Source organism: Simochromis diagramma, unplaced genomic scaffold, assembly GCF_900408965.1.
Source record: "Simochromis diagramma unplaced genomic scaffold, fSimDia1.1 OVJJ01000596.1, whole genome shotgun sequence".
NCBI classification, from domain to species: Eukaryota; Metazoa; Chordata; class Actinopteri; order Cichliformes; family Cichlidae; genus Simochromis; species Simochromis diagramma.
Genome location: NW_024387245.1, coordinates 15,129,774 through 15,148,599, shown reverse-complemented (window position 1 = coordinate 15,148,599; position 18,826 = coordinate 15,129,774). Strand labels below are relative to the sequence as shown.

At 39.1% G+C, this 18,826-nt stretch overlaps 1 protein-coding gene and 1 long non-coding RNA gene across 3 annotated transcripts in view; one reads left to right on the top strand and one right to left on the bottom strand.

The window, feature by feature from the left end:
* The window catches only part of LOC120714343, an 873,031-nt gene that overhangs the window by 531,265 nt on the left and 322,940 nt on the right, over nucleotides 1-18,826 (bottom strand). The window lies entirely within an intron of this gene.
* Nucleotides 1-18,826, top strand: part of sardh (sarcosine dehydrogenase) — a 43,265-nt gene that overhangs the window by 9,633 nt on the left and 14,806 nt on the right. For both annotated transcript variants that reach the window (XM_040000463.1, XM_040000462.1), the window contains exons 8-15: nucleotides 1,570-1,674; nucleotides 4,879-5,008; nucleotides 8,271-8,357; nucleotides 13,713-13,803; nucleotides 13,949-14,090; nucleotides 17,419-17,502; nucleotides 17,746-17,859; nucleotides 18,225-18,363. In XM_040000463.1, the coding sequence (XP_039856397.1) occupies nucleotides 1,570-1,674; nucleotides 4,879-5,008; nucleotides 8,271-8,357; nucleotides 13,713-13,803; nucleotides 13,949-14,090; nucleotides 17,419-17,502; nucleotides 17,746-17,859; nucleotides 18,225-18,363 (892 nt within the window). The remainder of the gene's footprint in view (nucleotides 1-1,569; nucleotides 1,675-4,878; nucleotides 5,009-8,270; nucleotides 8,358-13,712; nucleotides 13,804-13,948; nucleotides 14,091-17,418; nucleotides 17,503-17,745; nucleotides 17,860-18,224; nucleotides 18,364-18,826) is intronic.

Sequence of the window (18,826 nt, the reverse complement as noted above, 5' to 3'; positions counted from 1 at the left end):
ACTATTTCCAGATTTTTTTTTTTTCTTCTTTTTTAAGCGACTTAACCAACTGAACCCACTTAATCACTCAAGCATTAAAAAGGTATCAAACTCTAGGGATTAACCAGTATTGTGTCCACATATATTAGACAACTTGGCAAAGACACATTTTAAATTGTATATTTAGGTGCTTTGTTCCTAGCAGCCTGTTGCAAGAACACATGAGGCCATGAAATCAATAAAAATGCCAAAGATAACATTTTGATAGTAATTAAACTGTATTTTTGGCACCAACAAGGTGATTCCCAAAAAGCTATTAGCTGAAAACCTGGCAAATGCTGACATAATGTGCAGTGTATTCTTAAAAATTGGTGAAGAGGAGGCCAAAACTATCTACAGGAGATGAGCAGTATCTGAAAGTCATGTACTTAAGAAGTAGGAAATATCCAGCAAAGACTTGACACAGGACCTGAGAGATGCATCTAACCCTTTAGTTCACCGAAGCCTCATCAGAAATGGTCTCAGTGGAAGTTTGGCTGTCAAGAAGCCATTGTTAAAGAAGGGAAATTGGGAGAAAAGGTTGAGGTATGCTAAATTAAACAGGAACATGACCAAAAATCAGAGGCAACAGAGCTTATGGAGCGATTACAAATTGCTGTCAGCAGGTACAGAAGAAGTCAGGACAGAGAGACAAAAGTAAGTGTCTACATCCATCTCTAAAACAAATTGGAGGCTCGCATTTCAGCAGTGGTATTGGGGATGTTGTCAAAAGGTATTATAATTGCACTTGAATCCACCATGCAGTATCATCTGGAAAGATTGTGGCAGCAGCTTTGTGTTTTTTAGAATGACAAGGAAACTCACTCTTGTCCATGTTTCAATAAGTCACTGCACCTGTTTTCCATTCTCCTTTCCTGAACATAAAGAAATTATTAGCAATTTAAAATTTTTATGAATAGCTTTAGACCAGCGGTCCCCAACCCCCGGGCCTCGGACCGGCACCGGTCCATGAGTCGTTTGGTACCGGGCCACGAGAGTTGAGGCTCAGGTGTGAAATGTATGGTTGCCAAGGTTTTCAGCGTTATTTTGTTATCGGTTTTATCGTTAACTCTGTTTTCCTGGGTCTTTTCACGTGTGTTATGAATAAATCTTCTTCTTTTCGGTACCAGTACTAGTTTTATTTTGTTGTATTTATCCACGACACCTTAAAGGCCGGTCCGTGGAAATATTGTCGGGCATAAACCGGTCCGTGGCGCAAAAAAGGTTGGGGACCGCTGTTTTAGACAGCCTTTGGGATTTCAGTCTCTGGAGCCTATCCCATCCATCCCTGAGCTCTTGTGACCCTGAATTGGATGTGCGATGAAGAAATTCACTCAATGGATGGAATATTTGAATTAGCTGTTACAGCTAGGAATTTTTTAGATAACTTTTGAGGCCCTGGCTTTGTAGATTTTTATGAACTTGGAGAATTTAAACAACTATTTGGTAATAAAATTATTACTTTTTTTTTTTCATTTTTATAAAAACCGTCCTTAACTGATTGTGTTCTCATTCCTTCGTGTTTTGATCCGTTCACTTTCATCTTCCCAGAACATGCCAAATGTCAGGGACCATGATGCGTCAGTGTACCTGCGCCTTCAAGGTGACGCTCTGTCTGTGGGCGGTTATGAAAGAAACCCCATCTTCTGGGATGAGGTAAGCTTGAATGTCATCCTGAGGTTAATTGTCAGATTCTCTTTCTATTCGTTTCAGTGAGTGCTGTGATAAAAGATTTAGCTTTGCTCGACAAAAAAAATCAAATACTTTAATTAGGAAGCTGAATAAACTCTCATCCAGTTTATATACTTCTCATTCTCTGTGTTATTTTGACCTCATCTCTTATTTACTTTGTCTATTACTTTCTGCTGTATTAGTTTGGAGGTCAAACTGTATTCATAACAGCAGTCAAAACTGTGTGTGTGTGTGTGTGTGTGTGTGTGTGTGTGTGTGTGTGTGTGTGTGTGTGTGTGTGTGTGTGTGTGTGTGTGTGTGTGTGTGTGTGTGTGTGTTAATTTTAAAGGAAAACTGTAAAAAATATTTAACATTCAGGGGAAATTGTTATTTGTTTTATTCCAAAAAACTGATATAAAGACTGATAGTTTGTGACCATCCTGCATAGCTTAGCATTAAGACGGAGGTACTATAAGAACAGTTAGCAGTTTTCTTCCATTCTGTATGATCACATCTTTTTACACTCCAATTTTGCTATTTCTCCCATAGTTTGCAGGATGCTCAGACTTGGTTTTAATATATATATCCTATTTTTTTATTTATTTTTTTTATAACTGTTTTAGTTGTTTGTCTAGGAAGCTGGATTCAGGATGTTTATGTGTGCTTAGCCTGAATACAGAACAACAGTAAACCGCTAATCTGGTTCTGTTTAAATATTCCTACAGCCTACTGGGTCGACTTTATAGGTTTTTAATATGACAGACAAATATCAATTCTCTTATCATCTTTCTGTAAAGGCACAAAGCTACAAATGTTGGACTTTAAGTATTAAAAACTTGAGTAGCCATTATAAAGGAAAGCGCAACAAACTGTGTTTATGATGCTTCTGGAGGCACAGAAGTAGGTATAGTATACCCAGTAGGGAAAGAACAGGATTCCCTTTTTCCCCCCAAGTTCTGTTGGAATCTTTGGCTTTTGTTGGATGACTTCATCAAATCCAGTGCCTTCAGGTCACTTACGCGAAGGCGAAGTTTATTAACCTTGATGCAAATAATGAAACAAAAAAGGGATCAAACGCTGACACTTTTGGAAAGTTTATTTTTCTCTAGAAAAATACTATATACTTTTATCCATTAATAAAACTGTTGCAGGTCTTATTGCCCACACTCCACATATATTTTATTTCTAATGTGCACAGTGATGAGCACAGTGCTCAAGAGGGGATAAGTCTATTGGATTTTAATTACCTCATACTCATTCTTTTAGCACAACCCCTGACAAACATTGTATTTTTAGCTCCGCTTGGGGTGAAATTTGTTTTATTGGAACATTAAAACCAAAGTACATCTGTAAAAGGAACTGCAAGAGGCTCTGAAGACTAATTATTTGAACAACACTTTAGCAACTAGAAAAAGTCATTGTGCAAGCAGTTGCATGTTCCATGCAAAGACCGACTTTAGAGAGAGTTTGACTTTGGAGATTGATCTTTTTAAGAGCCTTTGAACTGACAGGTGGTCTTGGTCTTAATGGATTTGTACTTTCTCTCAAGGACAGGTTTTTAGAGCAGTTTGTTAAGTGGGCTGGCAGGAGGTTTGGTGGCATGCATTTATGCATTAGATACTTAAAACTTTTCACTCGTCATGCATTCCTTCTTGATTTATGCCTGTTTTTTTTCTTTAAGACTTTGGTCTTTTATACTATTCAGAAGTAATGAAAGCCATTAGACGTTTTCTGCAGGTCACCGATAAAATCTTTTTGCCTGTCAACCTAACTTCCTGGCTTTCTGTCCTTCTGGCTGGCTGGCTGCCTGTCTGCAGACTCCTCAGTGGTTTTTACATATTAGAGGATTTCTTTGAGCGGAAGCAGCTTCTTTGTTCTCGTTCTGCAGCAGCTTTGATGTCTTAAAGCAAGTGGAAGAAGAAAGAATAGATACCGAAAGGAGAATTAGCAAGGAGACGTGGAGAATAGAAGAAGCGGAGTGATTGAAGATGAGCTAGATTGATGGCTTGGGAAGGATTGGGAGAAGTGTGGTGCCTAGGACAAAGGTATCTGCTTCTCAGATACCCCAGTTGAGTGTCAATGCCCGGTAATAGTGCAGAACTCTTTGTTCACATGAAAGCAGCTACTGTCAGCTTAGGCATCCATATGACATTAAAGTCTTAATCGAAGCTGAGAGTGTCACAGCAGATGGTAATTGTGAAGCCAAAGGAATTTCCTTCAGTACGTCCTCTGTACTTGACTGTAGACCATAACCATCTATCTAACTTAATCACTTATGTTCAACATTTTAGAAAGCGGGTTATCCAGTGCTTTTTTGTTTTGTTTTTGTTTAGGCATGTCTGTTACATAATTTAAAAAATTGAGGAAAGTAAAGTAAAAGTAGATGAAAGAGTGAATCAGGGCAGGAATTGAGAGAGAAATACGTGACTGATAAAATTGCTGGACAGCTCTGGTGTGCTGGACTTTCCACTTTGAGTGCCCTGAGTCAGCCAGATTAGTGTTTGATGGGAAGGTGGGGGGGTGGGGGGTCGTCTGTGCTGCTGGCCATTAGTTGTAGGAGTTAAAGGCTGGATTTTGGTGTGGCTGAAAAGGAGGGAGTCACAGAACTCCAGATTGGAGCAAATTAAAGCTTGGACAAGATACTGAGATGAGAGGAAGGGCTGATTTGACAGATGTTTCTGTGGTGAGGAAGAGTCGATTTAACAGATGCTACAGGATGTGTTGTGGCTGCAGCCTTGCTTCCTCCAGTCACATATGAAGAGGATAAAAGAGCACAGCAGTATTTTTGACGCTGGCACTGCGGTGGTACATCAGCATTGAACATCACAGTAGTAGTGCTGACTGTAGTCTACAAAGACACACAAAGAAAAGGAAAAATATTAAAATGCACCATTATTCAGTGCTCGTTTTACTGCTCATTTGCATTTTCTCAAAAATCTTCAATTCAACTTTTCTAATTAGATGTGGTCCCTATTTATGTGATTTGGTGTCTTCCTCAAACAGAACTCGTTATTTTCAGTGTGAAAATTAGTTTCAAAATTGGTGTGTTTTAGGGGTAAAAGAGAGAAAGTAAATGTGTGCTGTTATTTTAAGGTTATTCAAGGTTTCAAGGTTATTGGAAGTAAGCCAGTCATTTATTATCAGTGTGCCTTTATTTTTTTTTTATTTTTTTTTTTCAATATTTCCCAGGTGTCTGATAAGTTCGCCTTCAGCCTGTTCGATCTGGACTGGGATGTCTTTATGCAACATATTGAGGGTGCAGTCAACAGAGTTCCTGCTCTGGAACAGACTGGCATTAAGTCCACTGTCTGTGGACCAGGTACACACACACACACGCACACACACATGCTCAGTTGTGTTCCCATCACCTCATGGGGAATTACATTTACTGAGGTCATTTCCTGGAGACTCTATCTGCAACCTCCTAACACTAACCCTTCCACTAATCTTAAACTTAAAGTCTACATGCTAAGATGTAGATATATGTGTTTAACATTACAGGGATTTATGTCCCTAAAAACAAAGCAGGTCATCTATTTGTGACTATGTGTAAGTGGACATATATATCCCCACAGGAAAAATGCAATCATGCACACATACAAGCACTAGTTCAAAAGAAGCATTCATCTTTGAGCAATTCCTCCATGCCTTTCCCTACAAATCCTTATGCATTACAGCAGCAAACAAGCAACTTTCACAACACTTTGGATGCATACTGTGGTTGCCCATGAATATGTAAACTAGTGAGCTGTATGCCATGTTTGCAGAGGAGATAGTTTGATTAGCTCGAGCCTGACTTCCTGTGCAGGTAATATCACATTGCCCAGCTGGTTATGTGAGCTGGTCTGTAGCCTTGCTTCGTGGTTTCTGATTTGAGTTTTTTCATTATTTTAGCCTGGAGCAGCAGTTTGGAATAATGATCAGAATGAGGATAGAAAAGTAAAACAGAGTGATAAAATGAAAGTACAAAAGACATTTAGAAGGAACTTTGAGAAAAAGCAAAAATACAAAAAAGAAAATGTTAAAGGGAAATAAAAATTGATAACATAAATTTTACAGAGATGAAATAAAGACGAAATGATGGAAGAAAAAATAAAGATAGAAGTCTGAAAAGCTGTCTGTTCTTCTTATCTGTGCCCTTGGCTTTAAGTCCTGCAGGTTTTCATTTTATGTTTACTGGATAAGCATGTTGTGTTAAACAAAACATTTTCAGAGTGAGAAAATCTTACTAACGAGAAGTGAGAAGTTACTAAGGCACCTTTGGCATTTCCATGAGGATACAGCAGGCTAAATGAAGGAGAAATTTCAAATATAAATCGAATATTATGAGTTCCATCAGTATGTGCAATTCACCACTCAGAGAGACTTATTTATATAGACAGAAGTATGGAAAATTGAGTTAAAGGTTTACGGTGTTTTCTTTTGGAATATTCAGCAGTTAGTCTAATGTTGCTAAAAGACATATTCACATGCATGTGTTTGTAGGTATGTAAGAGAAAATATCTCTCTTTCGGCTTAGTTCAGTAGAGTAATAAAAGTACTGATATCTTAATGTATCTGCTGCAATTTCTCTGTTACATAAGACATTGTTAGTTTTAAAGTTTGCGTGTATTGGATTTTTGAAAAAGTTATTATTGCATTGCAGAACTTGGCTAAAGTTGCCTTTAAACAACTTCCAGCTCTCCAAAACCACCCATCCAATCTGTGGTTTTTAACGCAAGTGGAAATAGAAAAGGAGACATTACGGTTTAATGAACAGCCAGCCTGCCATTATGGTTAGGAGGCATTTACTGACCACAAACGGCTCGCTAAGTTTCAGTGTTGCACACAGCTGTTCTAAAGTCTCAGAGGACCAAGCCTGACCAAACCTAAATGATAAATGGTGGCTTGCCAACTAAAATGAAAAGTTCTGAGCCTTAGCCTTGTCACAATTCCTCCCAACACTTTTATATCTTGTGCAAAACTAACACATCCTGTACTGTCAGATTGTCCACCGAATATAGAGACGCATTTCTTATTATATCCGCTAACATGTCAGATGATTCGGCGCTCAGACTGCTGATATCATGATAAGACTGAAGACATCACATCTTTAAATCATCTAATTTGTGGAAGATCTGCTGCCATGTTTGATCATGAATATTGCAAAAACTACTAAAGACAAAAGCCTGAATTTTTCACTGGCCTTTCATTTTGTAAAAATGAATCAGGATCTGGGATTTTGGATAGATATATCAAACATGACTATTTAAAATATGAAACACAAAATCAAGCTGCCCTGTAAAATACCATATTTGCGCAAACACTAATAAAACATTGCAAAAGGAAACTAGAATTCTGAATGGTTTATAGTCGAGTTTCAGAATAATGCAAAATGAAACATTTTGAATAGATTAACACGAATTCATGGTCATAAAATGCTATTTTCAATTAATTTTCACAATGGATTGAGAAAATATGACAAGTTGTATCACAAAGACAAAAATATCAGTAGTTAGTCTCATCCGATTCTTGCAGGATTCAGTCTGGAAGTCAACTGCCTGATTCCTGCTTGCCTGTAGCAACTGTGGCATTAGGATTTGGGTTGGGTTAGGGGGTTAGGGTCTTGCATTGGAATACAGATCACAAGTGGACACAGCAACTTTACATTGCTACTTACGTGAAAGAGGCTACTAATCCCGTTTTAACTACTTTGAATTGTTGTGCTATATTTATTTTCATATGTGAAAAGTCTTACATCAGTACTTGTTGGGTTCTTTGCATTGTTATCGCCTCTTAGTATTTTAAGCTTACCCTGAATTATAAGATCTCTGATGGGCGTCAGATCTGGAAACGGTAGGTAGAGTATGTATCAAAATGAAAAATATGCAGATATTTATTGTTACTGAGCACATTATTTTACTGATATTTTTGTTTTACACTTTGTCATGTTTACTCAATGCAGCATGAAATTTGGATTCCTTCTTCATATTTGTGACAAGGAATTTCATATTAAAAAGTATTCTACCTGCTTTATTCTGCATTATTGTGAAATTGGGTTATATACACTTCAGAAAATGTTAGTATTTGTATGTATGCAACGTGATGTTTGTTATTAGTGTGTGCTCACATAAGTGACTTTTTTTTGTTTTTTTTTTTTCTTCATATCTTGAGTAGATAATACTGTGACTTTTTTAAATCTCTCTGTTCAAAATTACAGACCCTGATTCATAAGAAAGGTCCGGGAAAATTTCAGGCTTTTATCTTTTGTAGTTTTTGAGATATTCATGCTCAGACATACCAAAAAAAATATCCATCTCTAATTTTTAGGCAAATCGGAGATGGATGAGCATAAAATCTTCTCAACATTTGATGATTTGGCATGGAATGACCCAAAGCCAGAGATGACACTGATAAAATAGCCAAAGTAGTCAAATATCCATCTATCAGTCCTTTTTCTTCTGCATATCCAGTTCTGGGTCATGCGTGGACTGTATCCTATTCGAGCTACCACAGGAGCTGAGACTGACTCCTGTGACGAATCGGATAGAAAAATTTTGTTCCCACCTTTATCACAAAGTTTCTCTCTGTTATTGTTTCAGAGTCATTCACAGCAGACCATAAGCCTCTGATGGGAGAAACACCAGAGGTCAGAGGTTTCTTCCTGGGCTGTGGCTTCAACAGTGCTGGTAAGTTCTGCATCAGCTGACAACTGACAGTCTGAAGAAATAAAATAGTCAGAGGTGAGAAAAGAGAGGAAGGGAGGCAGGGAGTGAGCGAGAATCCCAGAGAGTGCAAAGACATCTTAGATTAAATGGTTGGCTTCATAAACTTTGCCTTAAAGAAACAATACATACACTGCACTCACTGATTATTTATTATAAAGTACTTCATCTTTAATAGCTTTCCCTTGAGGAATCTATGAAATGATTCTATGAAATGATTCCTCAAGGGGTGACAAAGGTCGAAGAAATCTTAGAAAACAAATGGGCAAAAATAATGAGGAAAACAAGGGAAATGGCCAAAGAATTTTTTTCTTAGACTCTGACCTAGCCTTCACCAGTCTCTCAAGGCACAAATGAATAATAGAGTGGTTTTCATTTTTCAGCTTTCATCGAGAACATACACATACATGCAGGCACACACAGAAACAACCCGAGTAACTCCATTACTTCACTCAGGGATGAACTTTCTACTGACATTAGAGAAGGAGGAATGCGAGGATCTCAGCGGTCTGAAAAACAGAGAGAGGGGGCGTAAAGGGTAAAGTAATCACTATAAGCATTAAGACAATTCAGACAAAGCCTTTTTTTTTTTTCTGCACAAGAGCAAAAGACTATGGGATCCGGCTCTGCAGTCCTGACAGACGCTTGGGAGACGCAGTGAAGTGAAGACCTGATGTGTGGGCATCTCGACACTCATATGTTACACAGACCTCCCTCTTCTGTATTTTCTTTTCTTTCAGAGGTGTAGTTGACTCGCTGCAAATTAATGAGTGGTCCTTGATGTTTACCACTGCTTTTCTATTCCGCAACCACTTAACCATGAAATATTCTGTCCACCACCCTGATCAGAGTACTAACACATCCTTCGAGTACTGCCTCATATTATACCTGAAAACAGTGGTAAAACTTGCCAATAGGCTTCTTCTCATAAAAATAATAAATTGTCATCAGTTTGGATTATTAATTCATGGCAGCTCAGTGAGCAAAAAGCTAAATGTTCAACAACCTCATGTGAGAGGCCGACCCCCATCTGTTATTCTCTGGTAATTAATAACTATAAAGTGAGCTTGGGACTGTTGGCATTATATTTTCTTTTCTACATTTACATAGAAACACAACCTGCCTGTGTGAATAGAGGTGGTTACAATGCTGTCGTACCCATTTTATTTTTTAGTGTAATGCCGGGTACTAGCTCAGTGAAATGGGCCTAGTATTACTAATATCACACCTGAGTCATTTTCACACATGCACAGCAGCCCTGAACTTTCCTAAACATTACATGGTGGAGCTGTGCTGCCTGCTCTATGGTACAAAATCAGTGTAATGTCCCATGTAGCTTATGTGTGAATTAAGCACGTAATTGTCATGCGAATTCACAGACAGTGAGTGGGAGTCGTGAGGCTGGTCTCCTGCGTGTGTTACCCGCTCACCAAAAGGAGTGCTTCCTGTAGTGAGAAGACTATTTGCACGTCTTGCAAGTGTATATACTTTTAAAAACTAGAGTTTGGGGAAAGCAGCGGTACGACCAGCAGCACAGAGAAGAGCAGGCATCAGTGATGCAGATACTGTCTAAGTCGGAGATTTAGTATGACGTGTAGATGTATTGCAGATGTGCAGTAAGTGTGGGAAGGCTAAAGCAGCTTAAATAGTGTGCCCTGCATAAGAAATTGGATGTGCAGAAAGGCATTTGGAACATCAGTTGATGTGGGCTGCCATTGAGATCAGCCGATCTGCTGGGACTGAGCTTGACTTGCCTGAACTGTGCTCGATTCGCACTCAGCATCCACACACACAAAGGAAACACTGATGTGCCATGTTGTCCCTTCTTCACACTCTCTGCATCTGTCACTCTTTCTTCGCCTGTCTTTATGCCCCTCTGACAAGGAAACTGCATCTTTCGCATTTTCAGTGACACGGCTGTCTTGGCTCAAGGCCGGGCACGGAGAGGCAGGAAAGTTCAGAGACCAAGGGGTTACTTTTGATAGATTTTTTTTTTTAAAGTCATTGAATGCTCTTTACTTGCTGGAGCTAAATTTGGTCTCCAAGCAATCACCAAGCCTTCAGACTGGTTGAAGTTGTATTTGTTGCCTGGCAACCTGTGGATACTTATTCTTGGTGTCAAACCCATCATGCTTAACATTTAACTGCTCTTGTTTATAAAGGTATTTTTTCTTCTTTCTTTTAAAGCTATGAACTGCAGCACCTCTTGCTAACAATCACAGGAATAAGCACCTTTATTATTTCTTATTGTGCACAATAAGAAATGATAAGGATACTGGTGCTGATGTAAGTCTTAGGAAAAAACTGTCTTCTGTTTTTTGGCCAACTTTGTTGGCTCATAAAATGAAAGCATTAGTGTGAACGTGAAGCCAAAAGAGGATCAAATTTCTAACTTAGAAAAATTATTGAAGAGGGCATCATGAAACACACTCTCTGCATTCTGAGGGGAGTATTGTTAATTTCAAGGTGAAGAACATACTGACTCTAAAGTTCTAGTTATTTTAGTGCTGATTGTATGTGCTATATTCAAATAACCAAAGCCTTTAAGTAAAGAGTTAAGCATTTGTGGCAGTACTTGGCTTTCTATAAGTTAGAAGAGAAGGTTAAAAACACTTAAATGTGTGAACTGTAATATATGAAATTGTGTATGAAGTGTATGAAGTACATGACGTTTTCTCCTTGTTGCGGAGGAGCTTTGGCTCATTCATCTTTACAACTTCGCTTTAGTTCACTGAGGTTTGCAGGCATTTGTTAATGTACAGTTCCTACAGCATTTGGGATTATTGTTCTGATGAATGACCCATCTTAGGCCAAGCTTTAGCTATCACACAGCTGGCCTCATATCAAGACCAGCATTCAAATGTTTAGCTAAATATGAAGACTAGGATTTTAGAGTACTGACTATCCTGGCTCTGAGGACTAATTCATTTAGTGTATCTTGTTTGTCTAACTTCTGAATAACACATCTTGATATGCAGCACTAAATGCTGTTTTAAAATTTCAGATTAATGCGCTTGCTAATCTGCTGAAGAGGATATTGGAAAAGATTTAAAAAAACAATTGTGCATGTTTTCCTGCTCTTTCTAAGCATCGGTGGTATTGCTGGCAGCACCGCTGTAAACGTCAAGAAGAATAATTTGACATCGAGGAGATTAGATGACGCATAATGACCGTGAAAGGGGCAAATATTTGCACGGCATAAACGCGAGGAGGAAAAGGGACGGGTTAGAAGGGGACGACAGAATGAGTGGAAGCTCAAGCACGAGGATTTACAAGTGTGGAAACTCACACATCAACCCAGTTATCTCGAGTGACATTTATCAGTGCCACCTCGCCTTGCTGGTTGTCCCCACATTGTCTTGGGAGAACTTCATCAACATCCTCTCACCCCTCCTCCCTTTATCGCTCAACCCCTGCACCCATCCATCCATCTGTCTAGCAAACCAGCCATTCAACTGTCCACCCGGGCTCGGAGTGACAGTGCCTGCAGATGAGTGAGGTAATGAGAGATAGAGGGAGAGGGGACGCTGTGAGAGATGGAGATGGAGGGATGACGGAGGGTTGCAAGGACACACTGTTCGTGCTGCTGCATATTGATGTTGTGGTTGCAACACATGGGAGAGACATACATACAACACACACACATACGCTTGATAACTGCAAATTACCAGCAGCACAATGCAAGCGGGGGGTCGCTAAAAGGGCCCAGCTCATTAACCCGACAGTTTTGGGACTTGACAGATAAAATATTGAATTGCTGATGATTGTTTGTTGGTTGGGTTGAAAGATGCACAATGCTGCAGCCACTGGGTGCAGATGATGAGGTCACATTGCTCGGGGGCTCCTGTGAGCAAGAGTCAAAAGATGGAAGAAGGGTTGAAATAACCTTATGTGGATCATGTGCCACATAGGAGCCATAGCAGAGGACATAAACTGCTCTGTTTCTCTTCTTTTTTTCCTTTCTTTTCTACAAATTAATGTGACTCTGTCCTCTAGGTGGGATGTAGGTGAGCAAGAAGGGGATTAGAGATCCGCTGTGACTTATTCAGAATATCCACAAAATAGTCTGTTTCTTTTTAAAAAAAAAAAAAAAAAAAAAAAGTAAAGTTGAGGACAAACATGGGAAAGATGTATATAAGTAACAAAAGAGTGAACTTAGATGATAGTTCTGATGAAAATTTAAATTGTACAAAAGCTTAAAAGACCTCCCCATTTCCCTTCCTGAGGAACAGTTTCTTGACACCCTTCAGATCATTTCTGATGAGGCTTTGGTGAACAGTAAACAGATCAGAAACATCTCTCCGGTCCTGTGTCGGGTCTTTGCTGCATTTTTCCCTATTTTAAATACTATTCATAGAATAGATAGTTTGTTTTATTCTTTTATTCTTCTTTGGTCCTCCACTTCTTTCTTTGATTCTTTTCGAAGGCCACACTGCACACAGTGCCAGAATATGAAAAGTCTTTGGAAATCACGTTGCTGGCTTAAAAAAACGATTTTGTGTCTGTTGAATTGTGCTATCTTTGTTATTTTCCATAGATTCAACTAAAGAAATCGGGGGGAAAAAGATGTTTGTGTGATAGACTGCTAGTAACAAAATGCCTAAAGATGAAACTAAAAGTAGATTTAGCAAAGTTGTCTGTTATGTGTACTAGTTCATCCTTTTTGGTGGTTACCTGATTGATTTGCAGGTCAGTGTTGAGTGCCTTAGCAAGCAACTAAAAAAAGCATTCCCCTAAAAATGATTAAGGACTGGACTGAAAAGGAGTGATGTTTCTTAAGACTTTTGCACAGTACTATTATTATTATTACAGTTTAAAGCTTTGGACATTTGTCTGTGTTCTTTTTAATTTAAATCTATTTTAGCATTTATTTTATGGGTTTTGGGTTGTCTTTAATTTCAAAAAGTGTGAATAAATGCCTGTTTTTAAATTATCATTATTTTCCCCCCTCTGGTCCTCATTCAGGGACCCACAGGGAACAATTGAATCCAAAGTGGCATCTTTGTTTGGTTTGACTATCATTCCATCTAAATGTTATTCCCTTGGGCTGTGGAAATTTATCTGACTTTGCATTTAAAAAGCAGTTAATCAGGTACAGAAATATTGGCACTCATAATATTCACAGGCTCCGTCCTTTAACCAAAAAACAAACATATTCAGTTTCAAAAGACAGTAAAAAAGCTATAATCTTCAATTATTTTATTCCACAATTACATAAAACTGGTTAATATTGTTTCAGCATTAATTAAAATGAGCTGAATTTGACCGGGAATGCTTCTCACATCAACATCTCTTTTATCCTTACACCTTCTGTTTCAGGTATGATGCTGGGAGGTGGTTGTGGTAGAGAGCTGGCTCACTGGATCATACATGGCCGCCCTGAAAAGGACATGTACGGCTATGACATCAGGTACATCACTCCACAAAATCTACTCAAAATTCTTCAGATTATCACTTTAGCAAAAGGCAGCAGGAACTGCAGCAAGTTTTAATGAAGTCTGAACGATTGTGACTTTTAATGAGCATCTTTTGAATCCGTCTCCCTCCTTTCTTAGGCGCTTTCATAACTCGCTGACAGACAACAAACGGTGGATCAGAGAGAGGAGTCACGAGTCGTATGCTAAGAACTACTCTTTAGTGTTCCCCTTTGATGAGCCGCTGGCCAGCCGAAACATGAGGAAGGATCCTTTCCACCAGGTAGGTCAGTGGTTTGATCTCCAGTGCAGACAGTTAATCACAGTGTTTCATGAGGAGTTCAAGGAAGTGACCCACATGCTTTGTCTTTGTGCTGGGAGTTAGTCGCACTCCTTTCAGCTGTGGTGTGAGTCACGGATGAGTTTGAGATAAGCGCAGAAATGATAAAAGAACTACTGTATGAAAAGGTAGTCTAGCAAATGGTGACAGAGAGCACAGGACTCATGCACGACTCAGGCACAGATGAAAAGTTTAAACCTTGTTATTAAAGTTAGGCAGGCAGAAGCTGGTAAGTAGGTGGGTGAAGGGGAAGAAGATACGCATGATTTTTTTTTTTTTCTTTTTTCCTTTGAGATAAACATTAAGCCTAACCTTGGCTTCCTTAAAGCTTTTTTAGTTGGGTAATCGTCAGGGCATTTACTTACTGTGTCTGTCTTGATTTAGACAAACATGCATGCTGGCTTGTGGACCAATATCCAGTCCATGTTTTTCCCTGCATGTAACTTGACCTGTCATTTCCGATTTCTTCCCTCTGTTACCCGTCTAACTTTTGCACTTTTCTCCTTCAGTCACTCAGTTTTCTTCATCTATTCATTCAGGTTTTCGTCAGATTCACACAAGTCTGCTTCCCTTTTTTCTTCTTCTCGTAATTGTGTTGCTTTAGTTATTCTCATTAAAGTCTGCATTTTATGTGTTTCCCCTTTCTTTCTCTTTCTACACTTCTGCTACCACAACATCTGGCTGGCTAGCTGAGACAGAAATGTGCAGATAGAACAAATCTACATATAAATGATGCTGCTGAAACCCTAGCTTGTCACATTTCCATGTGTGTGAATGTCATAAAAGGGACTTAAAAGACTTGTGAGAGATATAGGCATACAAGTGTTTGTAAACTCGAGGTTTGGGACACGGGGATCTCACTCTCTTATTCCGTTGCCTTTGTTCAAACCTAGAGGCAGCTGATTCAAGCAGAAGGCAGTTAGAGGTGTAAGTTATCCCCAGCAGTTACATTTAATAATGCAACCCCTGCCAACATGAATCTAAATGCTACACTTAGTTTCAGTAGCCTGGTCTCAGATGTCTTTCAGCTTCCCCTCCCTCCTGAGCCTGGCACAAACTTTTAATGGGCCCCACTACCACACTTTATGCATTAATGATCCACTTAGACATGCTTTCCTATTCCAGAATTCATTTACATTTAACGGTTGCAATTTGTACCCCCACTCGGAAATGTAGGCATCTTTTCATGAAAGATTATTAACACAAATTCCATTAGTAACATTGTCAATTTGTCTTGTAGCTTATATCGTGTGCTTTCTCAGAGTTTGCTTCGTTTAAATATATGAGGGGGTTTTCAACATCTGGTTTTTGCTCTTCACTATGAAATAAAAATAATTTGTAATCATTATAACTTAAGTTTGTCTTATAGTCATTGGAAGATCTTGTTGTTTACTTGGATCTATGAGTATAGGTTTCTTTGTGTTGGGGAAATAGTAAAATGAAGTCAGATTGAGCAAAAAGTCAGTAAAAAGCAAAAGAATTTAAGCCTTACTTACAGTCATGGTAAAAAGTACATACACCCTCTTTCAATTATAAGGTTTAAATATTATGATTTAATCTGGTCGTTAGCAGATCTTTGAATCAAGGAAATAAAACATGAGATGAACAACAACACGTACCATTTTAAACCATGTCATCGTCTATTTAAAAGAAAAATAATCCAAAATGCAAAAGCAGGTTGTGGAAAAAACAAAGTACACCTTACTGCTTCCATAGCAACTAAGAGGGCAAATAGCAGCCAGGTGTTGCTAATCAAATGCACTTGATTAACTGATCAAGTGTAAAGTTTTGGCAGGTCGGGAGTAGTCAGAAATGTGTTAACACAGACATCAATGATAGCGGTGAAGTGACTGTTGCTGCTTTCTGTCTGGGAAGGCTTACCGTGCTATTTTGAAGCCCATCCTTGTACAGAAAGGTTACTCAAGTAGAGCCAGTCTTCTCGGGGGTGGATGTCCCAGCAAATTCACCCCAAAGCCAGACCGTGCAACGCTCAGAGAAGCTGCATAAACCCAAAAGCTACCTCTCGCGTCTACCGTGGACTCTTCTGTATACTAAATCCAAGTATAGGCAAAATTGGGTCATGCAACAGGACAATGATCCCAAGCACAGCAGCAAATCTATAGCAGGATGCGACTCAAGACGTTGCACCGAGTCAGTGCAATGACTGAAGTTTTAAAGAGTGGGCCAAAAAATTCTCTATGGCTAAATCTATTACTTCAGGTTAATAGTGATAAAGGTGGTTTGTATAAGCTTTTGCATCATGGGGTATACACATTTATTTCACACAAAACTAATGACGTGGTGTATTATATAATATAATTGAGAGAGCGTTTACTTTATTTTTTTACCATCCATGACTGTCTAGCACAACAACAAGTAATCTTTTCATGTGTAACACACCTGTGACCTTTCCTATTTAACACAAGACAAAGGTTTAATGTATTGTGGCTCGGAGGTACTTAAGGGTTGGATCAATCGGGGAAGCTATGCAAGTAATGAGACTGTCTAGCTTTAAGAGGCAATATGGGATTATTTCAGAGCACATGCAGGCCATCTCTGACACTGCTGCTCACACGTTTTCTCCACCTCGGTAGCACAGATGGTAAATATAGCCTAGTGTGGGAAGTTTTGGCAAGAGACTGCTAGATGCCTGCTAGGAGCAGAGCATAGCAGAACATACCTACCGACTGTGGGCGACTGTCAGTTTAACAAGGAGCCCTGATATATCTTATCTAAAGACTGTTCAAGAAATAAGAAGTTTAATACTTCTGCAGCAATTTATGGAAAACTAACAGTGTACTTTCACTCTTATTGATTCCTGTGATGTTAGATTAGAGTTTTATTGTTTAGGCCAGACAATCTTTTCTCTTTTTGACAGAATGTACTGTATTATCTTTATACTGACAATGGATCAAAAGACTGGGTGTGATGGGGGGAAAAAGGTTTGCTTGTTGTGACAAAACCACAGAGAATTATTATCACAATACCTCTCAGCTTTTTCAATTCATGCTGGAGAACAGAGCATAAAGGAAATTGTAGTTCGATCCACAGGTGTCCAGAAATACAGCATCGACTGTGTTCATGTATGTTTTCTTCTTTTGGAAATTGTCAACTGTTTGCTCCCACTTTCACCCTCATTTAAAGTGTGAGAGTGTGTCCAAGTTTTGTGTTAGTTCATCATGTTGACCTCTAGTGAATAAATAGCAATTCTTCAAAGACAGCCACGAACTGCTTTTGCTGTACTGTGCTCCGTATGTGTGGTTGTTTTCAGGTGCTCACAGAGCAGGGCTGCATGTTCCAAGAGCGGCATGGCTGGGAGAGACCTGGCTGGTTCAACAAAGAAGGACCTGCTCCTGTGAGAAACACACTTACACTGCACATATTCTGAATGCTATACATAGTCGCAGGCACACTTTTATATAATTGCCCCGGTGATATTTTTCAGAAGCCATGCTGGATAGAGGCTGTTAGAACATACTGACTGCCAATAATGGATGATGCTACCACAGTGTCTGGCTCAGTTCTACATCTTGCCTTGTTTCGTGCGAAACCGTAATGATTAATTAGCTTCTAATTGTTTGTGTGTCATATTGCACAGGTTAAAGACTATGATTATTACGGAGCTTACGATGTGAAGAGGAATGAAAAGTACAAATACGATGAACTGCTAGGTCAAGAGTACACCTTTGACTTCCCTCCACATCATGACGTGGTAAGAGACAGTACTAAGAGTAAATGGTATGTGTGGCTGAGCGTGGGTGATCGATAGTGCAGTATTACCGTGCGGTCAGATGAGTATAAACGCACTGAAGGCTTCTAAGGGGAAGTCGGTGAGTTTAATGGTGTTTAAATGGTATCGAGGGAGAACACACGCTAACTCAGCAGCTTGCAGGATTAAATTAGAGGAGAGAATGCTAACCTTGATTTTAAAATCTCTCTTCACTGCTGTAATGAATGTTGCCTTCAGGGATCTGACAATAACATGCATTCTTCTTAGAAACATCATGCTTTGCAGAGTTGGGACAGTTTGTTTTTATCCTTTTGCTATCATGTTCTTTTTGTTTTATTTTTATTTAGATTAAGAACGAGTGCCTCTCATGTAGACACAGTGTGGCTGTGTTTGACATGTCCTACTTTGGAAAGTTCTATCTCACTGGACCCGATGCCAAGAAGGCAGCTGATTGGCTGTTCACTGCTGATGTCAACAAGAAGCCAGGTCAGAGTAAAAAAAAACAAGAAAGAAAGATTGACAGAATAAAAAGGGCAGCTACGTGCATAGAGTTATGAAAAAGATGCCAACAAGCGAGGAATAGCAGCCTTCTACACAGGACTAAATACCAGTATGTAATGTGTCTGGTATGCTGTTAACAGTGGCGACAAATGTCTCTACTGCTTCATTTTCTTGTATTCTTGTCACAATCAGCAAACTGGCAACCGTGTCTGAATCCTACCATTGTGCAGATATGAAAATGGAAAGCTGCGTTCTTTACATTGCTACTTTTTTGGCCCCAGAGCCTTTCCAAAGGTGAGATCAAGTTCTGAAAAAGTGAGGAGACAGATAATCCTTTTAGTTTTAAGCCTCTCTGTTACTTTCCTGTATGGATTTAAAAAATGTATGACACCGGCATCTGCTGAGGTTCGGCGCACTCGCATCTTTATAACTTCAACCCCCAAGTGTT